This window comes from Zonotrichia albicollis, chromosome 3 (assembly GCF_047830755.1).
Source record: "Zonotrichia albicollis isolate bZonAlb1 chromosome 3, bZonAlb1.hap1, whole genome shotgun sequence".
Taxonomy (NCBI): domain Eukaryota; kingdom Metazoa; phylum Chordata; class Aves; order Passeriformes; family Passerellidae; genus Zonotrichia; species Zonotrichia albicollis.
In genome coordinates, this window is record NC_133821.1 from 17410015 (window position 1) to 17434945 (window position 24931).

At 39.6% G+C, this 24931-nt stretch overlaps 1 protein-coding gene across 1 annotated transcript in view; it reads right to left on the bottom strand.

Annotated features, from left to right (window-relative positions):
* The window catches only part of SPTLC3 (serine palmitoyltransferase long chain base subunit 3), a 160139-nt gene that overhangs the window by 28973 nt on the left and 106235 nt on the right, over positions 1–24931 (bottom strand). The window contains exons 7-10 of the mRNA XM_026794488.2: positions 23421–23575; positions 22364–22512; positions 11587–11711; positions 9036–9129 (exon numbers count right to left, since the gene is read on the bottom strand). Coding sequence (XP_026650289.1) covers positions 9036–9129; positions 11587–11711; positions 22364–22512; positions 23421–23575 — 523 coding nt within the window. The remainder of the gene's footprint in view (positions 1–9035; positions 9130–11586; positions 11712–22363; positions 22513–23420; positions 23576–24931) is intronic.

Below are 24931 nucleotides of genomic sequence, written 5' to 3' on the forward strand. Positions count from 1 at the left end.
ATTCTGGTGTCTCCAAAGAATGGACACTCTTCAAAATGAATTATTTGGGTGCTTTTCAGGAATCTGGATTGGCATTTCAGAATGTTTCCCAAGAACATCCTGTAGAGTCTCACATCACCCAAATAACACTACAGATCAGCTCAAACCATGGGCGGAGAAAATCAATGGCATTTTTCCACAATATAACCCCATTTGCTTCAGCAACACAACACAGTTGATACAACCTTCTACAATAGCACAAAGTTATTGAGTTAAATTAATTGTTATTTGTAATTGAGTTACAATTGTTAATTGTAATTGAGTTAAATAAAGTTATTGAGTAAAATTAATTGTTCTGAGGAAAAAACCATAAAATACACCTTGGAAATATTAATATTGGCCCATAGTTTGGTTTCTGCCCCAGGGGAATGGAGCCATCTGCGCATTAATTGGCCATTGTGAGTAACCTGTGCCCTGAGAGAAGGCCAGGTTATGACCTAAACCCCTCCAGATCCTGATGCTTCACCTCTTCCTAGGAACATTCAGTGATGCTGGTGGAAGGTGAAGTTCTCAGTAACCAAGCTGCCACTCTGCACCTGACCTAGCAAGTTCCTGCTGTACTCTACTAAGCACAAAATAGGCATGGACAATATCAGCTGCCCCTTGTTTCAGTGGTGCAGTGGCCTGCGCACCTCAGTGAGCTCTGAGATGGAGAATGCTGCTAGGAATAATGCAATGCAGACAGCACACTTTCCACTAGATGGCAATCAAGGAAATGAAAGTTCTTCGGTGCTTTATATGGGAAAGTTAAAACCAAGCTGAGAATTTGCAGCTGCTCACTTGTCTTTTGTTTCAAGTAGACAATATTTAGAAACCCTCTTAAAGGGCTCCCTCAGGATGACAGAGAGCTCACAGTAAAATGTGGACACTCCCTTTTCTCCACCAAATTATTCTCTACTGATGTCAGTGTCTTCTAAATCCTTTTGGGACCTTTGAATCCCTTTTCTCAATCACACAGGGTTTTTCAATTCTGTGTTCTATATGTCAGTCCAGAACTGCTCTTGACTTCAGAAAAGACATTCTGCTGTCGGATCTCAGGATCTCAGTCCTGAGGTGCTGAGCCACCGAGACCACCTTGGGGGGCTCGGGAGTCCTGGAATGTTGCCAGAAGTGTCTGGTGGCTGCACTTTGACCCTACACAGGAGACGACCTGTATGAGGATAGGAGGACTTCACCAGGATGAATGGTGAAGGGATTAGTTAATTAGAGGGTGAGACACAGGGTTTAGGATTTATGTACAGGGGGGTTTAGAGGAGTAAGATGGAGGAATTGGGGTGTGTCCTGTCCTTCTTCTTCTTCTTCTTCTCCTCCATCTTCTTTGGCCATGGTGGCACCTTTGGATTGGTTATTACTGAGAGTGCACCGAGTAATAAGAATAAATGGTATTGGGGAAAAATGATAAATATTGTACACGTAACAATGGGTATAAAGATAGGTGGCTGCCCCGGAGGACGGGACAGTGTGCTCATGGCTGACTGCTGAGCAGATCTCTGTTCGGCTGAAAGAACATCTTTTAGATAAACAATTAATAAACATAAAAACCGAAAGAAGAACTGAAGCCTCTTCTCGTCCTTCGATACACGGGCTGCCCCAAGGCCACCTCGGGCCTTTCCAGGCCCCTCAAACAGCCGAGATAACCCGACATTCTGCCTCTGAACTAAAAGCATGGCTTGAAGATTTAGTTGTTTTAGCACATGCACAGGAAAAGAAAAAAAAAAGGAGAGAGGAAATGAAGTGAAATGTATATAATTCTGTTTTTAAAAATACATGGCTGTGAATAGGTCCTCTGTCCAAACTACCATGGAACATGAGACTTCAGACTGGGAGAATCTCTCCAACAGATGAAGTTCCCTGATTTTACACATAATATAGTCCTGCTGGAGTACAGGCTAAGAACACATCTGTCTGCAGGATCAGGGCTATCTCTCTTTCTTTCTGACATCTCATTTTGAAAAACATGATTGTGTGACCCTTTTTGAAGCCTGTAATAGTCAACACATAATTTATTCATGTGCAAATGAATTTTACTGATCTATTAATTGCCTCATTTGGAAAGGGGAAATAGGCAGAAAGAAAAGAATCTTTAGTATTCCCCACAAAAGGCTGCTTCTGTTCTTCAAGGTGAAATCAATGCTCTGTGTGCTTGTGCTTAAGCTTTTGAGAAAGTGGGATCTACTGAATGCCAGGAAAAACAACAGCACAACCACAGATGACTTTCAGATATCAAATTATTTACTCATTAAATATAGTTAGATTGAGAGACATTAGGATATTAAGATGATGAGCTGCACGAGTTCATCCTGAATAACCAGTTAAGGAGAAAATAACAGTCCTTCCTTGTTTGACCATCACCAGCCCAGGGTTTGCAGCAGCAATGGCCAACAGCTGCTCACCAGCCCAAGAGGTGGAGTTAAGAATTTGACTTGATTAATCAGTCACAGTACAACCAAATCTATCCATGTTTCGCTTTCCACCTTCTCCTTACAGCATTTTCCCCAGATATGGAAGATAAAGTTTCCTAAGAGGGGACAGTGCATCTATCAGTGGGTTGGTGGACTTGCATCATCCTTGTTTGAGATCTCTCATAGTTAATTCAAGAGCAATACCAGGAACACAAACTGCCAGTGGGCTGGAGCAAGTCTGAACCTGGGCAGGCAGAGTGTCATGCTGCCTGCAGTGCAGGTGGGACAGCAGGCTTCTGGAGGGAGCACAGCATGCTCAGGGAGACATGATGTCTCCACCCCTCATCCTTACACTGCAATGCTGGGGATGTCATCACCATTCCCCTGTGTGGGCTGGAAACCTGTGTGATGTCAGCTTAATTAAAATAAACAGGCTGCTGTTATTCTTATCACATTCTTCTTTTTGCTTTGTGCTTGTAACTCTGATTTTCAGTTTCTCCCTTCTGTACTCTCATGCAAGGTGGCACAGACCCCGTGGCTCCACACAAGTATCTTTGTTTGGAACGTGGGAGTGGTGATCACTGCAGCCACAGCAACAGTCTGAGACTCCCCTCCCTGCCCCTCAATAAATACCAATCTCTCTGAAAGTAAAGGGCAATGGCTCAAGAAAGCTCCCTGTGCACACTTGGCAAGTCAGATGTGGCTTTCTCAAGGCAGAGAGGGGGAAGGCAGCTGCAGCATGCAGGGAGCAGGACAGACCAGTCTCCTTGCCCTGGCAGCGTCTGTGTGTGTCACAGGGAATTACACCCAACTGGATTAGGCTGCAGTCCACCTATCTGGGCAGCAATCTTGTCTCTGATAGTGGCCAGAGGCTTCATGGAGCACAAAACCTTAGTGGGAAATGTGCCTTTCATCCTACTCTGTAACTGCTGTAACACTGCCCTCTCTTCTGAAATTCAAGGGCTACCTACACAGTTGGAAAAAAAATTAAAAATTAAGGAACCATCTTGTACTAAGCCACCACAAACTCTTGGAGTTTTGCAACCAAAGGGATCTCTTTCTAATTTTTATCTGCTTACTTATCTCTTTAATTTCCCCCCATTTTATTCGCTTACTGAATTAGTTGTACTTAGTTTCCACTTTTTTTTTTTTTTTTAATTTTCCTTTAATTTCCTTCTTTTTAGCTAGAGAATATATTTGCTCTAAAAGGTGAAGGCCTTCTGCCACCTAGAATTTCATTCATTTTTAAGTACAGCTCCTCCAGGTAGCTGTGCATTCTCAAGGTGTCCTCAGGGCACTTGTATCTGAACTGCAAAGCAGTAATTTGACTGAGTAGACTGAGAAATGTCAGAGTTTGGATGAACATTAATTCACAATTGCTGTCCAAGCTGGAAACAGTGTTTTGTATGAAAACCTGGACAGCTCACACCTGCATCACATACTTGTTGTCAACTACTTGATCTGTGAGAAACTAAAAAATCTCTTACTACTTTCACAACATTGAAAATGTGCATAAGGAGGAGCTAGGAATGCATTGCCCTGATTGCCATTTCAGATGCAGATTCAAGCACCAGATTAAGGCTGGATTTTCACCTAACTAATGTGCTTGGTTATGCTTTGTAATTTCCTGCCTTCCTCATAGGATCACTTGTTCTGACTGCTCACTGAATGCAATCAATGCATTGCAATCCCTTGAAGAGAACTGCAAATATTTTTTCCCTCATGGCCTGAGTTCTGAGCCTTGTCCCAACATTCCCACTGACTTTTCAGGCAATTGCAAATCTAAACCTGAAAATGAGACTGCAATTGAGTTGCTTAATGGGAAAAATGTAGTAGAATTAGAAAGAATAAACAAATCCTAAGCCTTGTATGGTGCCTTCTTTTACAGGCTGGTCAGAACAGAACTCACTTGGATATAACCAGTCCGTAACACCCTCATCTGTTCACTGAAGGAACACCTGATACCAGTATAAGACCCAGAACTGCTGTGAGAGAAACACCTTGATAAAATCACAGCCTGATTAATGGTTAAATATTTGGTTTTGCTTTTCAGGTTTTATTGGAATGGTCAAGGATTTTGGCTAATACTTAAGCAGATAAAGGTCAGAGGTCCTGAAAAAGGGCTTTTAAATATGTGATGTTAGTAAAAGAGTGCCTTAAAAATTAAAAAGAAAAAAAGTCCAAAACCAGTCAATCTCTCCCTGAGCCAGAAAGTAACAGCATCTGAGTTTAGCCCCCGTTTAACTGAGGGACCACCCAAGCCTGTCACTTGGGGAAGGTGGGAGAGACTCCCTGGAGACCAAAGCTGGTGAGGGTAACATCAGAAACCTTCTAGCAAAAACACTGACCAAGCCCAGGCCACTACTGCCTCAATGGTGGAGAGGTGATTGAGCATCCCACCTTCTCCCACTGCACACTGCTGCTGCCTGAATTCCAGTGCAGCACTGCAGCTCTGTCCTATCTTCCCAAAAAAATCACTGCCTAGGAAATGGCAACCTGAGTGGTGTCCACCCCACAGCAGGAGAGACAAAGGCAGGTGCTTTGTGGGCAGGTCAGAATGACTTTAGTCCACTAAAACACTACTGCATACATTTAGGACTGCTTAGACCCTAAAATAAAATTGAAAAAAAAATTAAATCCCCTAGACCTGTGATTCAGAGCAGGGGCTCCAGGGAGCTGAACTTTGCTGCTTGCACCCACAAAACCTCACAAATGCCTGACACAGAAAAACTCCCTTAGAGGCCAAAACCCATGTGCCAATATTGATATGCCCTTAGCAGGGTAAGGACTGGAGACAGAGCTAATGAGAGCCCACAGGAAGGGAAGTCCCTGTCCAGTAGATTTTGGCCAAGATGGAATATTCTGTTACATTTCTCTCACATAGATGACCTGTAGGTGTGTGTGCCTGTGCATTTCTCTCAGCCCAGACCTGTAAATTCCTGTCTGTTTACAAGGAAGGGATTGTTCACTGGAAGTCAGGATGCAGGGCACATTCCTATGTCCAAATAAAAACAGACTTACAGGTCCACAGCACATTATTTTTCTATTATTCACTTTAAGGCTTGAAAACTTTCTCATACACCCATGCAATGTTTTTGTCAAAATGAAAGATATCCAGATGCCTTTTATTTCACCTAGGAAAAGCATAGATGTCTAGGGATTTTGTCTGTTCTTGAAAAGCTATACAGAATTTTATGGAAAGTGTAATGTCTAAGAGAGCTACCCACTTACTGAAATAGAACTTCATTAACTTCTATAAGAATAAGAACTACATTATACATAATTAAGGTAATAGGCAGAGATTCTTTCTCATCTTACAAATGAAACAATCCTCTATTAATAATAAAATAATAATTATTTACTTTTGAAAGATGACAAAACAATCCTCTATTACAGATTTCATGAAATAAAGTAATAGTTTTACAGAATTAGCTACAGTACAGTCTTTGAAAGATGAAGGTATTTCATAGCAAGTTTAAAGTGGTAGATTTTACTCTCTTTTCTGTGAAATATTTTTATCATAGAACAAAGTTGTGTATCATTTTTCTTTAGACAGAGAGTTTTTCCATAACAAAGCATGAAAAGTAAAGGGGGGAGAGATTTATGCACTTGTTAGAACCTGATGGTGAAATCAATGCTTACTAAAGATCTTAAAGCAGTAGCTCAAAGTGCAAAGTTTTCTATTCCTGCACAGGGCCAATACAGCAGAAGGAACCTTGCATTCACAGCAAGCACTGTGACATGGAGCATGGCTCAATTCTCCTCTTCCTAAGCATGACAACAACAGCACAAGCACAGTCTGACAATTTGGACATGCCTGTATATGTCACATACCCACATATAGCAAGAATGACTCTGGCAGCACAAGCAACACAGCTCTGGTCTAACAAAACAAAATCTGTCTGAATGAAAAGAACCTTCCCAACCCGAGCTGGAATTTTTGGTCACTTAATTAATACAGTTTTGGTCCTTAATTTTTGTGCTGTACTGACTTGTGTTACACTACTCCCTGACAGACTCAGAGGGCACAAGGCTGTCTGCTCCATTTTGGGTGAAAGCATGCATCCTACAAAAGCATCAGCCCTGCTGGGTTATGCTTTCCACTGCTATCTCCCCCAAAACACATCCTATTTCCCCCAAAGCAAAAGGCATTCACGTGCATTTCTGCATGTGTGATTTTAGTTGCTAGTGATGTGTAACTCATGGTATGATTAAGGAAATACTAAAAGACACAACTTTCTAACCACAGAAATAACTAGCTGAGAGGCTCAGAGTGGGCTGAGAGAAAGCATGGGCTTGTGAAGCTCTCTCTAAATGAAGTTTAGAGTCAGGATTACAAAATTGTGACAACAAAAGCTGTCACTCAATTCCAAACAGTACTTGCATGTCAGAACCCAAGAAATTAATCTGACTGCCCTAGAAGACTTGAGACCCTGATGGAGGCTCAGAGACCTTGGCACGGAGTCAAAGACACCTGTGCCTTTGATTTTAATCCTTAGAAACAATTACCAACTTTGTGTGAAGAGCTGCAAGCCACAAGAGTTTGAGTAGAATGATAGTGAATTTATCACCAAGTGAAAATATAGAATTTTAAAGTTTTTAGAATGGGGGTTCAAGAAACAAAATAAAAGAATCTAATCCAGTCTTTCTCCTTCTTCTTAGCCTCCATCTTCTGCTGTGATAGTAACACTTTTAAATTAATTTAGAGTAAAGACAAACTGTCTAACATAAGTGATAAGTATTAGAAAATTATTGTAAATAATGTACACATAATTTTTAGTATAAAAGATAACACTGCCCCAAGGTGGTCAGTATGCCATAAACCGACATGCTAGACAGATCTCAGCAAGTCAGAGAAAGACAATGTATTAAATAAAGGCCAATAAACAACCTTGAAAACAAAAGCCAAAAAATTCTGCCTTCTTCTTCAGTCTCAAAGCTGAGAAAGAGAGACTTTCTAACACCTCAAAGTCATCTTGACACCAAAGACCCCATCACTTACAAAAGTTCCCAAAGTTTCATTTTGGAAGCAAGCTAAGGTGATGTCCCAGCAATGGCATATAGGGCTTTAATCTTTGGCAAATAAGAACTTTAATCTTGAAACCAATGAGTTTTTCCAAAGCAACTTGGATGGGCTTCTACTGAGGTTTGCCAAGATTCTTAAAGCAACTGTCTGCATTTTCCAGTGCTAGACTAGTGCTGTTTGGGTAGCTCACTATTATTTTTAGGCTCACCCATTATTCAGAAGAGCATCAGCTTTAATTTACTGTCAGTGCAACAAGCTGGTTAGGCATTAGGTTCTGGGGAGGGGAATGAGATATTGAGGAATGGTTAGACTGGATTCCTTAAAGTGAGCATGACAGCTCCAGGTGATATCTTCACAGCTGAGAGTAACATACTCCTCAACCTGAAATGTTTTCTGAAATTATGTGGGAAGTGACACAAGCCAGCTGGACTGCACACAGCACAGGTAGGTGGAGAGGCTGAGAGTGTTTGGATTTGGGTAGTAAGAGGTCAACATTCAGGATGTGATGTAACCTGATTGAATGGGATAAAGCTTTGAACAACCAAGCAAAAGTTGAGAAAAGACTGGTGTGGCAACCATGCTTAGCATATCCACATTTGTGGAAGTGGACCAAGTTGGGGTATACTACAGTTGTTATATGAATAGTTAATTCTGTAAAAATATTCATGTTCAGATGGTCTTTAATCCTTGAATGATCTTCAGAAATTGCTTCTTGCCCAAATTATGAACTGATATTAAGTATAACAACATCTTATAGTATAATTATGGTGTTCTTCTCATTCCAACTCCTCCTTAGGCCTTTTACAACATATGCATAATTCATTTTTGCTTCCCTTAAGCAACACTTAGTAAAGACAAGGGTTTGTATTAGCCATTAAGAAGGGTAATCAGACCACTCCTCTGATTTCTCACCACTACAGTAGCTTCTAAACCTTTCTTGCCTGCTGGCAGCAGTGAGGATAGAAAAGGGAACTCTAATGAGGAATAAGGGAAAAGAAGAAGCTCTTGTCACAAAGGCAGTCCCAATGTCTCTGACAGTAACCACAGCAGCACTAACTAAATACAAGTTAGAGAGCATGAGCATTTTAGAAGATAACTATACAACTGCAAAGTTGATGTGTGATTTCTATACTAAAATACTATTTCAAAGAATATTTGGGATGATGCTGTTGATATAACCATCTGCATCTTTGCTATTAGATCTCTGGGAATTCAGAGTACTGCTTCAAAGGAATGCCATGGTAAGGTAACACTGGTTTCACTGAACCTGCTGGAAACAGGCATGTCTGTAAGTATGTTTCTACTGTTTGGGCTACAATGACAAAAACAATAAAACTTTTGTGGCAGCACACAGTCATTCAGCAAGTCAAAAAGACACAATAGCAATTATAGTACTGCACTTATAATTTTTCCCATCAGAAACCACTCATAATATTAAGCAGTTGATCCTCCTGCCTGGACAAAAGCATCATCTGGCAACTGACAGCAAAGTAAGCATTAAAAAAAATCATTCTTGCCTTTGAGGTGTGAATAACTCTGTCTGTACAGTTTTCCAATTCAATACTTACTATTATGCTTGAAGATTCTGATAGTGGCACCTGAAAGCCTCGCACCGAGAACGAGAGAAGTGTGGTTCAACTCATCACTGAGAATGAGGCAGCCCTGTGGAGAAGGAGTACAGTGAGCACCTGCATCAACTGGGAGGCTGCAGACTCATGTGCATGTGTGTGCCAGCATACACAGGTGTCTGTGATAGACCATTGCACCAGTTCAGCTGTAAGGATTAAACATTAAATGAAATTTTTGCCAATTTTCTGAAGGTGCTGGAATATGATATAGAGTTTCTTTGAGTTAGGTCTTGTAAGCTCTTGGAGATTTATATCACACCCCAGATAGCTCAGCCGCCTCAGATGGCATTAAATCAGCAGGATGGTTTCTGTGGTAGTGTTGGAAACAGAAAAGTTTTAATAAAAGGCAAAATAACAAAAAAAAAAACAAAACCCTAGCCAGGGCAAGAGGTTCTTGCTCCTGGTAGAACACCTCACAAAAGCCATTAGTTCCTTTGTTCTCTTCTTTTCCTAGTAAATTGCTTGGGCAGGACTTTTTGGCTCATGTCCAGTTGGCTATCCTTAAGTTTGAGGTGAAGTCCCCAAGGTCTTATGAGATGTCTTTTTACCTAATTGAGGAGAGAAACTTCTAAGCTTTTTTTCTTTTTTAAGAGACAAAAAATAGTTTTGTCACTCCGTCAACAAGGGGCACATTCCTACAGGGGTGCACTGCAAAGACAGGCTGAAATAGTGGGATCAGATTTTAGTTGTAAGGACAATGCAGCCACATATAAAGGCTGCATGGCAGTAGGCTAAGGAGCAGTAATAGTGAGGCTGGCCTGGCATCAGCCCTTTGGACTGCAGAAATGAGATGAGGAGAGACTGATACCTTGTCAGTCCCACCTCCATTAGGATGTGAGTGAAGTATAGGAACCAGAGTCTTTCTCCGGTAAATGCATATAGAGTTGACCTGTAGTATACTTTTTATTAATTAACTCAGTTGAAAACTCCTTTTGTTTTTAGAAATGAAAATAGAAATGTGGGAGAAGTAAACTTGTCTATTATATTAACAAAGGGCAGGACTCACAGTTGAAATTCAAGCTTGAGCCCTTGTTTAGCTCTGCTTTCTATTCAACATGTTTTGCTGTGTTTCATTACCCAAAGGGCAACACATAATTAAGCAAAAACTTATTCTGGAATCATGGATTAGGCCTAGGTTGAGAGATACTCACACAATCTCCACAAAGACTGGTTTGCAGAACTAACAACAAGTGTAGATGCAGCTTGACAAGAAAATGTAGCTGCTAGACTTAATTATAGTAGAAAACATAGGAGTAAATCTCTCAAACATAGGGTAGTTGAATAATATTTGTAACATATATAAGAATATGTACAGAATTTTCAAATATATATATATATAATTACACATTATTTATTAAAAATACATACATTAATATCTTTATTTGTGCCACTTATATCTATCCCACCTCTGACAGAGGCTTGAATCTCAACACGAAGCCAGGTAAGGGAGGGAAAATTATTATACAGCTAAGACACGTTGCATATCTCACACTGCATATCTCCAATTTCATAAATTTACCTTCATTAATTCTCTGTATCTGTTCCCCTTGAAACTGCTGGACAAGTTCTCCAGCATTGCTGAAGACTGAAGCTCATGTTCTGGATGACTGAAGCAACTCTCCCTGCCCAACACTTGTATACATGTATTTTAGAGATCTTGCAAAAGCTGCAGTCATCTTCAACAGAGAGTGAAGCGACTTCAGCTCTACGCTGGTGTTTCAGAAGTCCTGGTCATACACCACAAAATGAATTCATTCTACTTCCACCAAGAAGGAGGTCATGCTTTGTGCTTGCATGGCACACTTCAAGGTGCTCCACACCTGGACAAGCCAAGGAGGAGTTACCCATTTTCCAGCTATCAGTATCAGCACAGTGTGTGTGATGTACACAGCTACCCAGTGACAGGATGATGGAAATCCATGCCTTTGAGTTAAGTACTCCAAACTGGAGAGGAGGTTCCTTCAGCACCAAGAACCTGACTTTTGTAACATGATCACAGCTTTAGACTTGATTTTGCTGCCAGCTTTCTTGGCAGGGCTGGCTGGAGCTCTGTTCCCCAGGAATGCTAAGCACTGTGCTTTTCCTTTTATCAAAGTGTTGTAAAAACTATCCTAATCATCATCTTTCATCACAGGAAGCTGGGAAATATCTCAGCAAGTAGCCTAAATACTTCATCCCACAAGACCTGGACATGGGATTTAACCTCTGGTTACTTTTTAAGGAGAAGCAACTTCATCAAGAGGAGCTAGAGAGCTGCATCACTGATCCTTAAGCAGATGTTAGGTATGTGTGATAGCAACACTCAGTGCCAGCACAGGTGATAAAGAAGCACATTTAAAGTCACAAGGTCATCAGCTTTATGAGTCACACATTCCTGATACCAAGCTCTGTTCCTCGATGGAGCCTTTCCCCTCACTGAAAGCCCAGAGTACTGCAACAGTAGTTAAAACAATTAATAAATGTTCTCTGTGTTCCCGAAGGGAGTACTCACCTTTCCAACAAGGGCTGGAATATTCATTGAGTTAGTTGCAAAGCCCATGCCAAACACCATAGCATCTTCCACACCAAGGAACTTGGCCACGAGTTTCTCTAGTTCTACATGTTTGTCTAGGGTGCCTGCAGAAAGAAGCACAGGGAATATTAAATCTCATTGAACTGTGAAAGTTAGTATGACATAAAACACACAAAAGAACAAGCTAGAAGTGTGTCATTAAGCTATGTGACATTAAGTTCTGATGAGGGTTTTCCATTTGTATCCTGCTCATGTGGGCTAATGCAAGAGGTACAAACCAGCTGTGACTGCTGCTAACAAACACTGCTGCTGTTAGGGCAGCAAAGCAGTTGCTATGGAAAAAAGCTTTATTTTCCCACAATAACTTTTGACATAGTTTATTCTGAAGACTAATTTGTTGTCTTTTTCTCTCCCCTGCAGTGAGGACAAAAATACCTTCTTCTTGTAGGAAACGTGGGACAAACATTTTAGGCATCCTTGAGTTCTCTCCAGATGTGAAAACAAAAATGGGTGACAACAAAATTCTTCCTTTTCTATTGTCTGTCAATATATGTGTACAAAATTCTTAATTAGGATCTTATATGGCTAGAAAAACAAAAGCATTCTCCATATTTTTCTCTGCCTTGGAAGGTAAAAGCTGATGACAATATATAACTGATGACAACTCTGCTCTTTCTTTCTTCTCAACACCAAACACAAATGATAATGCAACACTAGACTCTTCTTTATTGCATATTAATTATCTAATATTAGTGCTTGAAGTCTCCAAACAAGTAAGGCTCTCCAGCTATCCAACAAAAGCAGTATCCTTCCTGCCCAGCTCACAGAGAAGGATGGCAAAGTACAGAAGGCAAACAAACAAAAGAGTGATATTAAGAGACTGAGATAACAGATAGCTTTGAACAGTAAGGAATCATCTCAACTTGCCAGCTCTCTAGTCTTTGGTTGCCTGGCTGTGCATTGCAGGGACCAAGGCAGAAGGAACTCTTACAGGATGATCTGTGGGGAAGAAAAGAGAGTGGCCTGTGGATTCTGAGAGAACATTTCCCCTAAGAATAAGGCTGTAATCAGAGAACAGAAGAAAAAAATTAGGCAAGTGAATATGTTACCTCACTCGCACTGCACAAGCTGATGGCACAATGATATAAAGGGAATTACAATGGATGGAACAAGAAAGTTGTGTTCACTGTGATGGAAAAAAGGCAGATGAGTGGAGAAATGCAGAAGCTTGGCTAGAGTGTCTCAACAAGAATGATGAGTCAGGAAGATGATCTTACCTTCATCATGGAGCAGAGCTCATTAAAAAAATCAAATATAAATGTCAGGAGAACAGTTTCAGCAATAGCAATAAGCAGCTGGTTACAGTGAAGGAGTGTTTTCATTATTTTTTTCTCATTAAATATTTAAAGTAAGAATGACATCCATTTGGAAATAGAATGTGACAAATATCTATCAGGCAGGCAGGTAACTCTCCAGCTATCAGGGAGATAAGGAGCAAGGATCATGTGGCTTCTTGAAAAACCTGGATTACATGGACAGTAAAGAACAGCAGAAATGCTGAGATTCTGCCAGAGCCTTCCAGGGTTGTGCTAGAGCTGAGCCTACTCCAGCAGAGCTCCAAGAGTGTCTCTGCACTCCTTGTATCACACTGCATGTACCTGGGGCTGGGTTGTCTCTGTATTCTGAGAATGAGGTAATGGGACACAGAAAATGTGGCGCTCTCTCATTCTCACAGAAAATGTGCAGAAACTCCACTACCTGTGAGCTGAGTCTGTGTGAAGGTCTTTGAGGATGGCTATTTTTTGAATTTGTACATCCCAAGACACATGAGGATATGAGCTGGCTCTGCACACAACCACTGTTTAGAACCCAGGTTCCATGAAATACAAAACAGTGTTTCAGAGCTAAGCTGCTCACTGGAAATGTGGGTAAGAATCTGTCTCAAGGTGAAAGCCCAGCAGGTTCCTGTGGTTCTGTATTTTTGGAAATTCAGCCCATCTAGTCTTCAATCTACAGCACCCATGGACAACTAAGAGCTCCAGGAGGATCAGCTGCCTTAGTGCTCCCTGCAGATGATATTTTTGTCACTCCAGGGTTTTCAGCACACCAAAAGAAGATGAAGTCTGAAATGGAAGCTCAAAGCCAAGCACACTATGGTCACAGCTTAAATTAGAAGGTTTGTGAAAGCATGAGAAACAAGCAGTGTGTGCTTTGCAAGGCAGGCATTTTAAGGCATGACACAATTGTCTCTGACTCTTCCAGGGATAAGTCTGACACTGGGGTGGAGTTAAATTGCTTTTTGGGGTTGCATCACATGTTTTCTGTTTTTATAAACAGGAAAGGCCTGACTCAATACACACTGTTCTGCTGAAGCTCCTATTAGATGACCCATTAAAGAACAGCACATTTTGCCCCTATTTTTATTGATTTTGTCATGGTGAAGAATGACTCATTTTGATAGTGACTGATTCCTACTTATTATTTGCTAATCCTAAGTGCGAATGAAGATGATACTGCATTTGTAAGCATCACTGTTCCCTACAAATCCTGGAATACAAATTGAAATTGATTAGCAAAACAAAATCCTGAATGGCAAAGATTTGCAAACTGAGCCCTGGTTTTGAATCATGTCAATTGCCATGGCAATATTGCTGGCGGTAAGTAAGGTGTTGCAGAAGCAATACAACACACACCAGTTCTCTCAGTGGGAGGTTCATGGCAGCTGTATACATTGAACAGAGTTGAAAAAGCATATAATTATGCAATTATTTAATCATATCAGGAGATATTTCTACACAGGATGTCCTTGGACACTGTGCAAATGGCATCAATTCTATCACCTCTCTCCACTGGAAGAAACAAGGGGTCAGTCATGTGCTGCTGGGATGAGGTTTGTCCACTAGCACTCCCAGCTGGTCTCAGCCACCACCATGACAAGCATAAACAGCACTGCCAGACAGATGCAAATTCGATCCAAAGGAACTGGCACAAGCTGAAACATCTCAGCATCTCAAGCTATATAACAAAGGCAGTAATTACACAGGTCCTCATTAAATACAACCTTAGAGATGTCAAGTAAGGTTAGCTTGGCCCTTAAAATGTTTTGTATGGTGCTAGATTCAAGATCAGTATCATGATCTGGTGAATGAAAAGTGATATACTAGATATATCTTTTTAATCTACTGTATACACACCTGCCTTATAAACAGAAATTAGAATTTCCTCACTGAGTGACTACAGCTTGTCTTGACCCAACAAATGAGGATACAACTAAATAATGTACACCAAATCACCAGGAAAGATTTAAGACAAAAAAAGAGAAAGGTACCTGCATGTTTAAGAGACAAAATCCTTTAGAAAGTTATTCTTCCCTGCTGAACAGCTGTAGGTAATACAATACAGCAGGAGTTACTGTGATCCAAGACTATATAGGTATTAAGATTACAGATCACATCAAAAGTGGACTTTCACAATGGGAACCACCTCCACAGATTCCCACACTTCTCACAGCAAATCCCCTCCTTTTCAAAATCTGATGACCCAGTTCCCTCCATTAACTTGCCACTGCACTCTGGTGACAGGGAACATGAAGTACACTGTGTTTTGACAGGCTTTTTCATACACTTGCTGTTTTTCATACCCATGCTGTTGGGCTGAAAGTCACTGCCAGACTACTAGAGAGATAAAGCTGGAAAATGGACTTCCCATGATCCATAGAGTCATTATTTAGTTTGACATTTTCAGCTGGGACTTTCAGTGGTTTATGCCACTGGTTAGTCTGCCCAATACAGTCTTTCAGGTTCTTATACACTAATGACACAGACTGGTTGAACTGCCAACACTGGCAACAGTATCCTGTCGTAGAATTTTAAGTTTGGAATTCTAACAGCCAGAGAAGACAGGGAAACACCTGCTCCCCTGAGGTTAAACAAAAGCTGGAAGAGTAAACTGATACAAGCAACAAGGCCTTGAAAGAAAAAAGAGCGGCTGGGAACCCTGTGCATCCCTGGCGTGACTCACCAAGGTGACTGAGAACCATTGCACTATGGAAATGAGGGTTTGTCAGCAGCATCCTTGGGAGGGTGGGGAGCAGAACAAAACATCTCAACTTCCTTGTCACAGCTGAAACTTAAGGTCACAAACTCACTCTGCTAAAATGAGTACACTGCATGGTAAGATGCTTGTCAGAGATGAAAAATAATCTGTATAATTGAAAGACATACATGCTTTTACAAAAAGCAAGATTGGATGAGTTATTAATAGCAAGATGAAGAAACAGAAACTGTGGAAATTATATTAATTCTTTACACGTTACCAGAGCAGATGATGCAGATGGTATCATTGTCCTACAGAGGAAAGCCTCAACTTGTAGAATGAGACTTGTTGGAAAGAAAAGGAGAGAAGCACACAGTAACGTTATGCAGTTGCCTCATTTAACACTGCCTGTGCAGAAAAGAGTCCCAAAATAAGGGGATTTGGATGAATCATTTGATAGAAAGGAAATGCTCAAGTTTTCTTAACATTGCTACCAACTGACAGGGCTTTCATACCACAAAGATGCCATGGGTGTCATAAATCTAATAATGTACCTGTGTAATTTAGTGATTCTCAGAAAAAAAAGTAGATTAGTTTTAACAGAACTTCCAGCTGAATTTCGATCTTCTGGGTTTCTTTTTTTTCTCTTTCGCCTTTAGAAAAACACAAAGTTAAAATTTCCAGCATCTTCATGCCAAAGCCTGAATGGCAGCATCTTAAGTATCTAAATATTTGCATGCAGATAAAATCATATATCAGAGATACTTTAGGTATTAAACAAGTCACACAGCCCTTAATTCCTACAGATGCCTTCAATTTCACCTGCCAGAATATGGGCTATCCAGACTATTAATCTTGCATTGCAAAGCATACTTTTGCAATGGTGAAATACAAGGAACAAACCTGACCCTATGATTACAAATTGATTGTAAGCTGGATTAGTTATTTATGAAAGGGTAGGCACACAAAGGAAAAGGATGTTAGTGAACATGACAAAACTGTTTCCTAATTTATACCATACCCTATCAGAAAATAGCTAAGATTATTAAATATGTGTATATATACGTATATATACATACATGCACACAAATTCTCATTTTTGTGGCTTTTTCTCCTTAAGATCTCACTTGGAAACTGTAAATTATGGGATATTCAGTCTTTATCTCTTTCTCCAAACTGAAAAATGAAACATTTATTCATGTTTGTACAGTATTATGTTTAAAAGGAGTCTTGGCCCTAATTAAAGCTTTGAAGTAGTATAAAAGAAAGAATGGCCAAATAACTATTTTCATCTTCTTGAAATGCTGCTAGAAATTCAAATTAGGCCTTAAAACCCAGTGGAAAGAGCTGAATGAGTCTGAACTACTTTTGTATTAAATGTTGACACAGATTTTCGTATCAGCTTTTTAGAAATGAGATCACAATCAAGCGTAAAAAAATCCTCAAACAAAGAAAAAGCCTCAAAACTGAGTGCAAGTTAGGTGCTAAAGGGCAATCTCCTAACATGCCCTCCAGAGTGAATCACCCTGCAAGTGTTCTGTGCAGGCTCCATCTTGTTTTTTGGTCCAAGGCATAATCACAGGAGAAGGATTTCAAAAGGCAGGAATCCTGCCTGGCTGCTTAAGCAGCACTAATCACACGTTTGCTCCGGTTACTCACGTATGTCATCTCCATGAGGAACACTGGGGAGTTAGATAAACAGAGAATTGTTAGCACTGGCTGTCCATGTGACAGTCCTGTCACCAGCCTGGCCCTAGGAGCACTCAGAGCATGATAATCTGCCTCATCTTAAAAAAAAAAAAGTGTAACTTTGCTGATTTTGTTATCTGCAAGCAGCAAGCAGGAAACTAATTTGCATATTTCTCAACAATCCACAGTCACATTGCTTAGAAAAGGCTGACTATAAACACTGAAAACCAGGATGGGCTCAGAGAAAAGGCTTTTGAATCTGCCTTTAACAGCAGCCAACTTCCACTCCAGCCATTAAAAAAAAGGACTTTACATTCAAATTGTCATTCTTTCATTTTTTTTCACTATATGGAGGGAACACTTGCTATTTCATATTTATTAGGTTCCTATGTGCTGGCAGTTTTATTAAGCTAAAATAATAACACTTTTGAGAGAAAAATTAAAATACATATAACAGTAGAGATATTTTTGTGGGGCAGTTTATATGGAATGCCCTAACATTCCCAACACTCAAGTTAGTTGAACAGCTGGTGTTCTGTTACTTATGGAATCACAGAATGAATCACAGAATAGTTTGTGCTGGAAGGAACCTTAAAGACCATCTCATTCCAATGCCTTGGACAGAGACATGGACACCTTTCACTAGATCAGGTTGCATCAAGCCCCACCCAGCCTGTCCTTGAACACTTCTAGTAATGGGTATCCACTGGACAGCCTGTTCCAGAGCCTCACCAATCCCCACGGGGAAGAATCTCTTCCGGAAATCTAATCTGACCCCACCCTCTGTCACTTTGAAGCCATTCCCTCTTATCCTGTCACTCCACACCCTTGTAAAAAATCCCTCTCAGCTCTCTTGTAACCACCTTGAGTTACTGGATGGCTACTTAAATCCTTCAACATTCATGAGTAATTTTCTCAGACCCAACATTTATTCCTAAAAGACAAAACTTCCCACTTTTTTATGTCCAAGTTGGTTTCTTGACGTATAATGAATAAGGCAAAGAAATTTTTAAAATTACATTTTCCTGAACCTGCAGGAGAAACTGCTGCTGAACAAAACTGTTTTAATTTAAATAACACCCATGGTCAATTTTCTCTGGTTTGGTAGGTGCAAATATCTCTGTATCCTCTCTTGGCATCTCTCAGAGTTCATAAGGACATCCTGAATCAGGTACAGTTTGGGTATTTCTAGTAACTATCAGGGAGAGCACCTCTGCACACATGGCCACTCTCCCTTAGAACACAAGGGAGAGTGAAGTTCTGGTATCTGCAGTGTTATAGATACGTATTATAATATTGCCTTTTTGCAAATATTAAAATGGATTTTATATGTGTGATTTTAAGTAACTTTGTTATAAAGACATAGTTTTTTATTTCTGTTGATAATTAAGCTTAGACATAGCAGTGAAATAGCTGTGCTTGTGTTAAAATTCATGCTTGGATGGGATAATACTCAATGAACACAGGATGAGGACCCTGCTATTGATATGCCAACTATCAGCATCTGCTGTCTGAAGACAGAGTGGACCAAGGCCCAAACTGGAAGTGAAAAAGAGGAACCAAAACCACAGCCAAGAAACACACATGCTCTAAAAACGCAGACCCAAGGAGAGGCCATGTAAAATAGTTCCCACAATATGTAAAGTAGTTTATGGATATGCATAACGATATATGAATATGCAACAGGCTTTTGTAAGGGAAAAGGCATTTAAAGGGTGTCCCCAAAGGTGACAGTGTGTGCCAAGGTGACAGGTGACAGCTGAGTGCCAAGATGCACCTGGCCATAATAACATTTGCTCTATGGTCCTGGTCTCCTTGTTAAACTTTTTACATTTTCACAGGAGAATGAACATGCTTTTCACAGCAGTGCTGAAAAAGCTCCTCAGGTGTGGCAGCCTCCAGCACTTAGGTGAAAACCTTCTACCAGCTTCATACAATGCCCCGTACATCTGGTAGTGGGAAAGGACAGTGAATCCTGACCACTCTTCCACATCACACATTATGTTGAATTTGTCTATAATTTCTCCACGGAAGCTCTTTTTTTGAGACAGATGACAGGCATCTGTGACAGCTGGAGACAGCAAGCTCAGTAGTTCTTCATCCAGAAGCTGTCTCTGGTCTTTGATGATCCCTGTGGCTCTTACACTTTCCAGTTTTGCTAAATATTTTTGATCACACCTGCACAGAGTACTCAAGACAACAACAAACAGCAGCTTTATGCAGTGGTGTACTGAGGCTCTATGGTTGGCTTTCTATGTACTTTCTTCTAATTTCTAGAGTTTGTTTTGCTTTCTGATCTGGAACAGCAAGTTAATTCTTCCATGGATGTACCCCTTATAACTTCAAAATCTTGCTCCTAGGGGCTAATAGCTAGCTTGGTCTTAAAAAAAAGGAAAGTTTTTTTTTTTCACACTGAAAGTCCCACAAACCCCTTAGAAACATGTCTGAAATGACACTGTTATAGTAAGACATTAATTATTATGATTGTTATAATTAAGAAGAGCATGGAATTAAAAATGGATTGAAAAGCCTTAAATCTTTTTATGAGGGATAAGCCTTGGAAGTTCAGCCACTGTTTTCATCAGCTTTAACCCACTTGTCAGAGGAAACTACCTGCAACAGCATTCTGATATGACAGCATTGTGTGTCCTCTCCACAGCCTCCATAGTTTTAGGAGAAGTGTAGGCAGAAGACATAAAGGACAGTTTTACCATCATGTATTCTTTCAAACACCACTCACATTACTTTCATTTGTGTCCTCTTTGTTTTACCCTCTATCTGAAATCCTCTGGAAGTAGTGGAATGATTTCTCAGAAAGAGAGCCAGCACTGCTTAGAGAGAGATCTTGGTGAAACTCAGACATGCCAGACACTTAAATGCACACGAGCAGAGCAGTACTTTCAAAGTGAATTAGCTTGAAAACATAAATACGTTCAAGTGCTCTCTTGAATTAGAACCCTACAGGCAATTTGCAGCCTTGGCTCTTGCAGCTCACTGCACTTCTACTTCAAAACACTTTAGCTCCACAAACAATAACAACAGAAGTTTTGAAATGTGATCTGCCCAGAGACAAACTCATCCTGTTCCTTTTATCTAAGATGAAGCTGAGAAATGATAATTTATAAAGGTAAGATGTTTCATTCAGACCCTTCCCTGTCTCTCTCTTTAATATATCTAACTCAGAATTTTTCTGTCATACTGTGATGAGAATGAAGCAAAAGAACATAAAGGAACAAGGAAAGAGGTTATCCACTCTGGATAAGAAGCTGTTTTCCTTAGGCTGTTTATACAGACCTTGGTGACAGAGTTCCAAAGAGCCAGCACCAACAAAGGAGCCGCTGCTCAGCCCTGCCCTGTGGAGCCACCTCTCAATAAGGAGAACACAAACACAGCCCCTCTGTTACCTGCCCAGGATAAACTGCTGTGACAGCTAAGTTACACCAGCTAAGCCAGGCCTAAACACCCTGCTTTACTTTGTCCAAGCTGCTCTCCAAAATCCACTTCCAAAAGACTGAGACTCACAAGGCTTTTAGCATGCTCTTTATCTGCAGCCCATTCTTGCATTGTGAATAGCCTTGATGCAGCTCATGGGACTGTGTGTTATGAAGGCAATTAGAATGAATCTAAATCCTTGCTCAATCAGTCAAAATAACTTTGAGTACAGCACAGATGAAGAGGATACCCTAGAAATCTCTCTACATTGGTTCTCAGATAGATAGGATGAAGTTACTTAGTAAGATTTTTAATATTTGAACACAGAATCCTCTTTTAATAAGAAGATGGGTTGGTGGTTTTTTGGTTTTTTTCTTTTTTTTTGTTTGTTTTTGTTTGTTTGCTTTTAAGAATAAATCTTTCAGTAAAAAACTTCAGCAAAAGCTACTAAATAAGGAACTCCAGCCATAATCTTAGATGTCCTGAAAACAACTTGAAATGTTCTTAGACAAAATGGAATCTGGGAGAAAAAGAGAGAAAGCTTCCTTCAATACCTTAAAGGACTAGCAATGGTGACCACTTTCAAGCATGAAATTCAGGTTAAATAATAATATATTGCAGTCACCAGATGGGTCACCTGCACAAGGAAAGTGGGGTCAATCTGTAAACCTTCTCTGAGTGGTGTCACTGACGTAATTATTATTGGCAAATCAAACCACAATGACAAGATAAGAAGCAGATCACAAAGTCTGCATTACTTTTTCTTCTGAAATTGAGACTTTAAATAAAAAAACTAAATTAAATACAGTATTTTTTCTGTAAGTTTTATGGAAGAACATAGTTTACAATGGAGATAATGCAATTTTTTAGGTTGCTGGATTAAAAAAAAGAAATCTTTTATAGACTTTATAGACTTCTCCATTCTGGGAAGCCTTCCTTTTTTTTAATACTCCTAAGAAAGATAAAGCCTGAAGGGAAACCTCCCCTTGCATTTCTCTGTTTGAAACTGTTTTTTTTTTAATGTAAGATGATTGTACCCTAAACAATGCAAGGCTGTGTGTAGAAGGTAACACTGCATGCAGCCTACAAACTAACAAAGCAGACAATCATAACAGATAAAACCAAAAATGTCAGATGGAGCCTTCCTGAATTTATTTGCTAATGGCAAACTAGAAATTTCTGTTTTGTGCCAATAGTATCTGATAAAACATTCCAATACATTCTTAGAACATGGGATTAAAAACATTATGCAAAAGATCATTTATCTAATCTGAAACCTCTGTGTGTGGTAACTGATATAAATCTGTGATGCAGTTGAATTTGCCCCAGAAAAATTGTTGAAATCTCAATGTGTGTTTCCATCATTAAAAATCCCAGGCCAGTAGATGACACACTTGGTTTAGCTTTTCCAAAAATCAGCATTGGTTTTCCTTTTGAAAAAACCCCTCATGTGAGAACAAATAAAACACAGCATTACTTTTAACTGTGAAACAAGTAATTGCTGGTGTGATTCTTTGTATCTGCATCCAATTCTTTTAAGATGTCTGAGAAGAAGAGTGTAGTTACAGGACCTTTGGTGGCCATGTCTCTGTTTACTCACCCATCTCTTGCCTGGTACTGCAGACTCCTGTCCCATATTTTTCTAACTCTATGGTCACAGTTTTCAAAGCATTAACATCTGTTTCTGCAAAGCCGAGGTAGTTATAAGAACCCATATTGATTACATTCTTGATAGTCCTTCCTGTAAACCTGTAATTAAAGCAAATTTTGAACAATAGTGCAATTTTCCTTCCAATCCCAAATGAAAAGAAAAAAAATGCCAAAATTTTCCCACCAGATTTTGTTCCAGTGTTAAATTTCTACTTGTGAATTGACAATCCTCATATTCTAATACCCCAAAAGTTTTTCTAGCCTTCCTCTTTTCCTAAGTACTTCTTCATGGTCAGAATGCGTTCTAGAAGTCACACTGTAGATGGCAATAAACGGGTGTGTGATCACTGTCTGCTTTTATGGATTTAAATAAACAAACAAACATAGGAATTTATTTAAGGAACAACTTACAGACATTAATTTTTCAAGAAAATTATGAACTGCTTCCATTAAGTCACCAGTGTTCTCTCTCACACACAGAACTTAAACTTGATGAAAATATGGGACACACTATGATACATTCCCAATAAGCTCAAATATAGCCAACCTACACATTGTCTATGCTGTGAATTCCCATTGCTGTGTAATTCAGCTGCAATACACCAAAACCTTCAAGCTGTAATCTGCTTAAAACCCACTGCCAAAGACTCCCGGTGAAGGTAGGAAACCATATTCATGCAGTGCAAAAACTTGTGATATAAAACCTAACCAAGGGATAAAACAAATTTTGTTGTAATATTGAGAATCAAGGTCTGTTGTTATAAATGGTGCATGAGCAGTCTTGTGCTGACACAGCCAAACCCATCTGCAACTGAGATGGAAATCTATACTGCATTTCCAAACAAATACTCAGAAGAAAAGGGTCAGATTGCCAGCATGGTACTGACTGCAGAATGAAATATGCTGGTGGATATTAGACAAGGACCTGGACACAACTTTGTGTGCTTTGCAGAGATGTCGGGAGCATGCTCATGAGGCTGAGAGCTGCAGAGTGTAAGATGACTCACCTAAATGTCCAGTTGTAATCATCTGTAACACGTTCCATGAGGTCAAACTGTGGCCCAGGGACACTGCAAATGGGACGGTTCCAGTTATCCCGTATTCTCAAATAGAGGTTCCTGGTGTAAAAGTTCTCAAAATCTTGATAAAGTGGCACAAAATCCTGGTTTGAAAACATGCACAGGGTTATGTTGCTGTGAAAATAACTCCTTCTGTACCAAAGTCATTCCTATTAGCAAGGAAAAACTGATTCATCAATAAACAGAGAGTCACGGCAGCCACATGGTCCTGTGTCGCTTACAACTCCAAACAGCAATACTGTATCCTTTCTATAATTCCTTTAAAACACAATGTTGTATTTCTTTGAGGGTATTTTATTTCTGTTTAAAGATTAGGAGTTTTTTCATTTATTTTTTGGTTGGTCAGGTTTTTTTAAAATGGTAAACAAGTTGGTCCAACTTTCTCTATATGTACTGAAAGTTGGAAATGGAAAAAGAGAAATCAAGATTGTTTCACTTGAAGAAACCAATTGCTTCAAATTGAGCATTTTTCTATGTGTGGAGCAGATTGCAGAAAAGTAGGATAAAGAACTCACTACCTTTCATGAAATGCTGGACACATAAGACAAAAGCTATTCCAATATTTGTGATTTGGGCATTACTGGCCTAGGGTGGAAACGCAAACATCCAGTTATGACAATTTTTTTGGTTGAGAATGAATGAATATCTATGGATTTTGCTTGGAAATTAAATTTAAACAAAGCTTTTTCTCTATATGAAACAGCAATATATTCATGTTGAGCACTGCATACAATAAACTGATAAAATAACATGGCATGCAGTTAACATATGTGGGAAAATTAAATAAACATGCAATCCATAGTGAAAGACAAAAAAATTTAACTGGCACAACTGGAATTAACAAATGGCCAGATCATGAAGTGAATTGAAAGTGATATTTCAAAGTCTAAATCAGGAAACAATTTCAGGAGTTTTATTTGCAAGAGAAACAGTAAAACTCTTCATGTTTTTCCTTCATTATGCCAGGTGTTACCATAAATGATGAATCAAACTGCACAGAGAAGGAGGAGGAACAAAAAATTGTAAGCAAAGTTGGAAGGCAGTTGATCTTGCTAAGATGCAAGTTTCACTTGGAACTATATGGGATGAAAAAATGTTGGGAGTTACAAGAATTCAATTATTACAAAACCAGAACTTCCTCACTATGAAAGGCACCATAAGATAGCTAGATGGGACAAAGGAAAATTTGGGTCGAAGAGATTTGGAAAGATGAAATATTAAACAATAAGGCATTTATGAATTTTCTTTTTCCATGGATTGACTTAATAAACTGAGATTCTGTTTTGCTGAGAGTATTATGGCACTTTTAGAATGAGGTGAACATGTCCCTGGGTAAAAATGATGATTTTACATAAATATAGGTACATAATCATACACATGCATACAACTCCACTGGCAGGGTGTGTCACTCCTCTCACCCCTGTGCAACATTCTGTAAA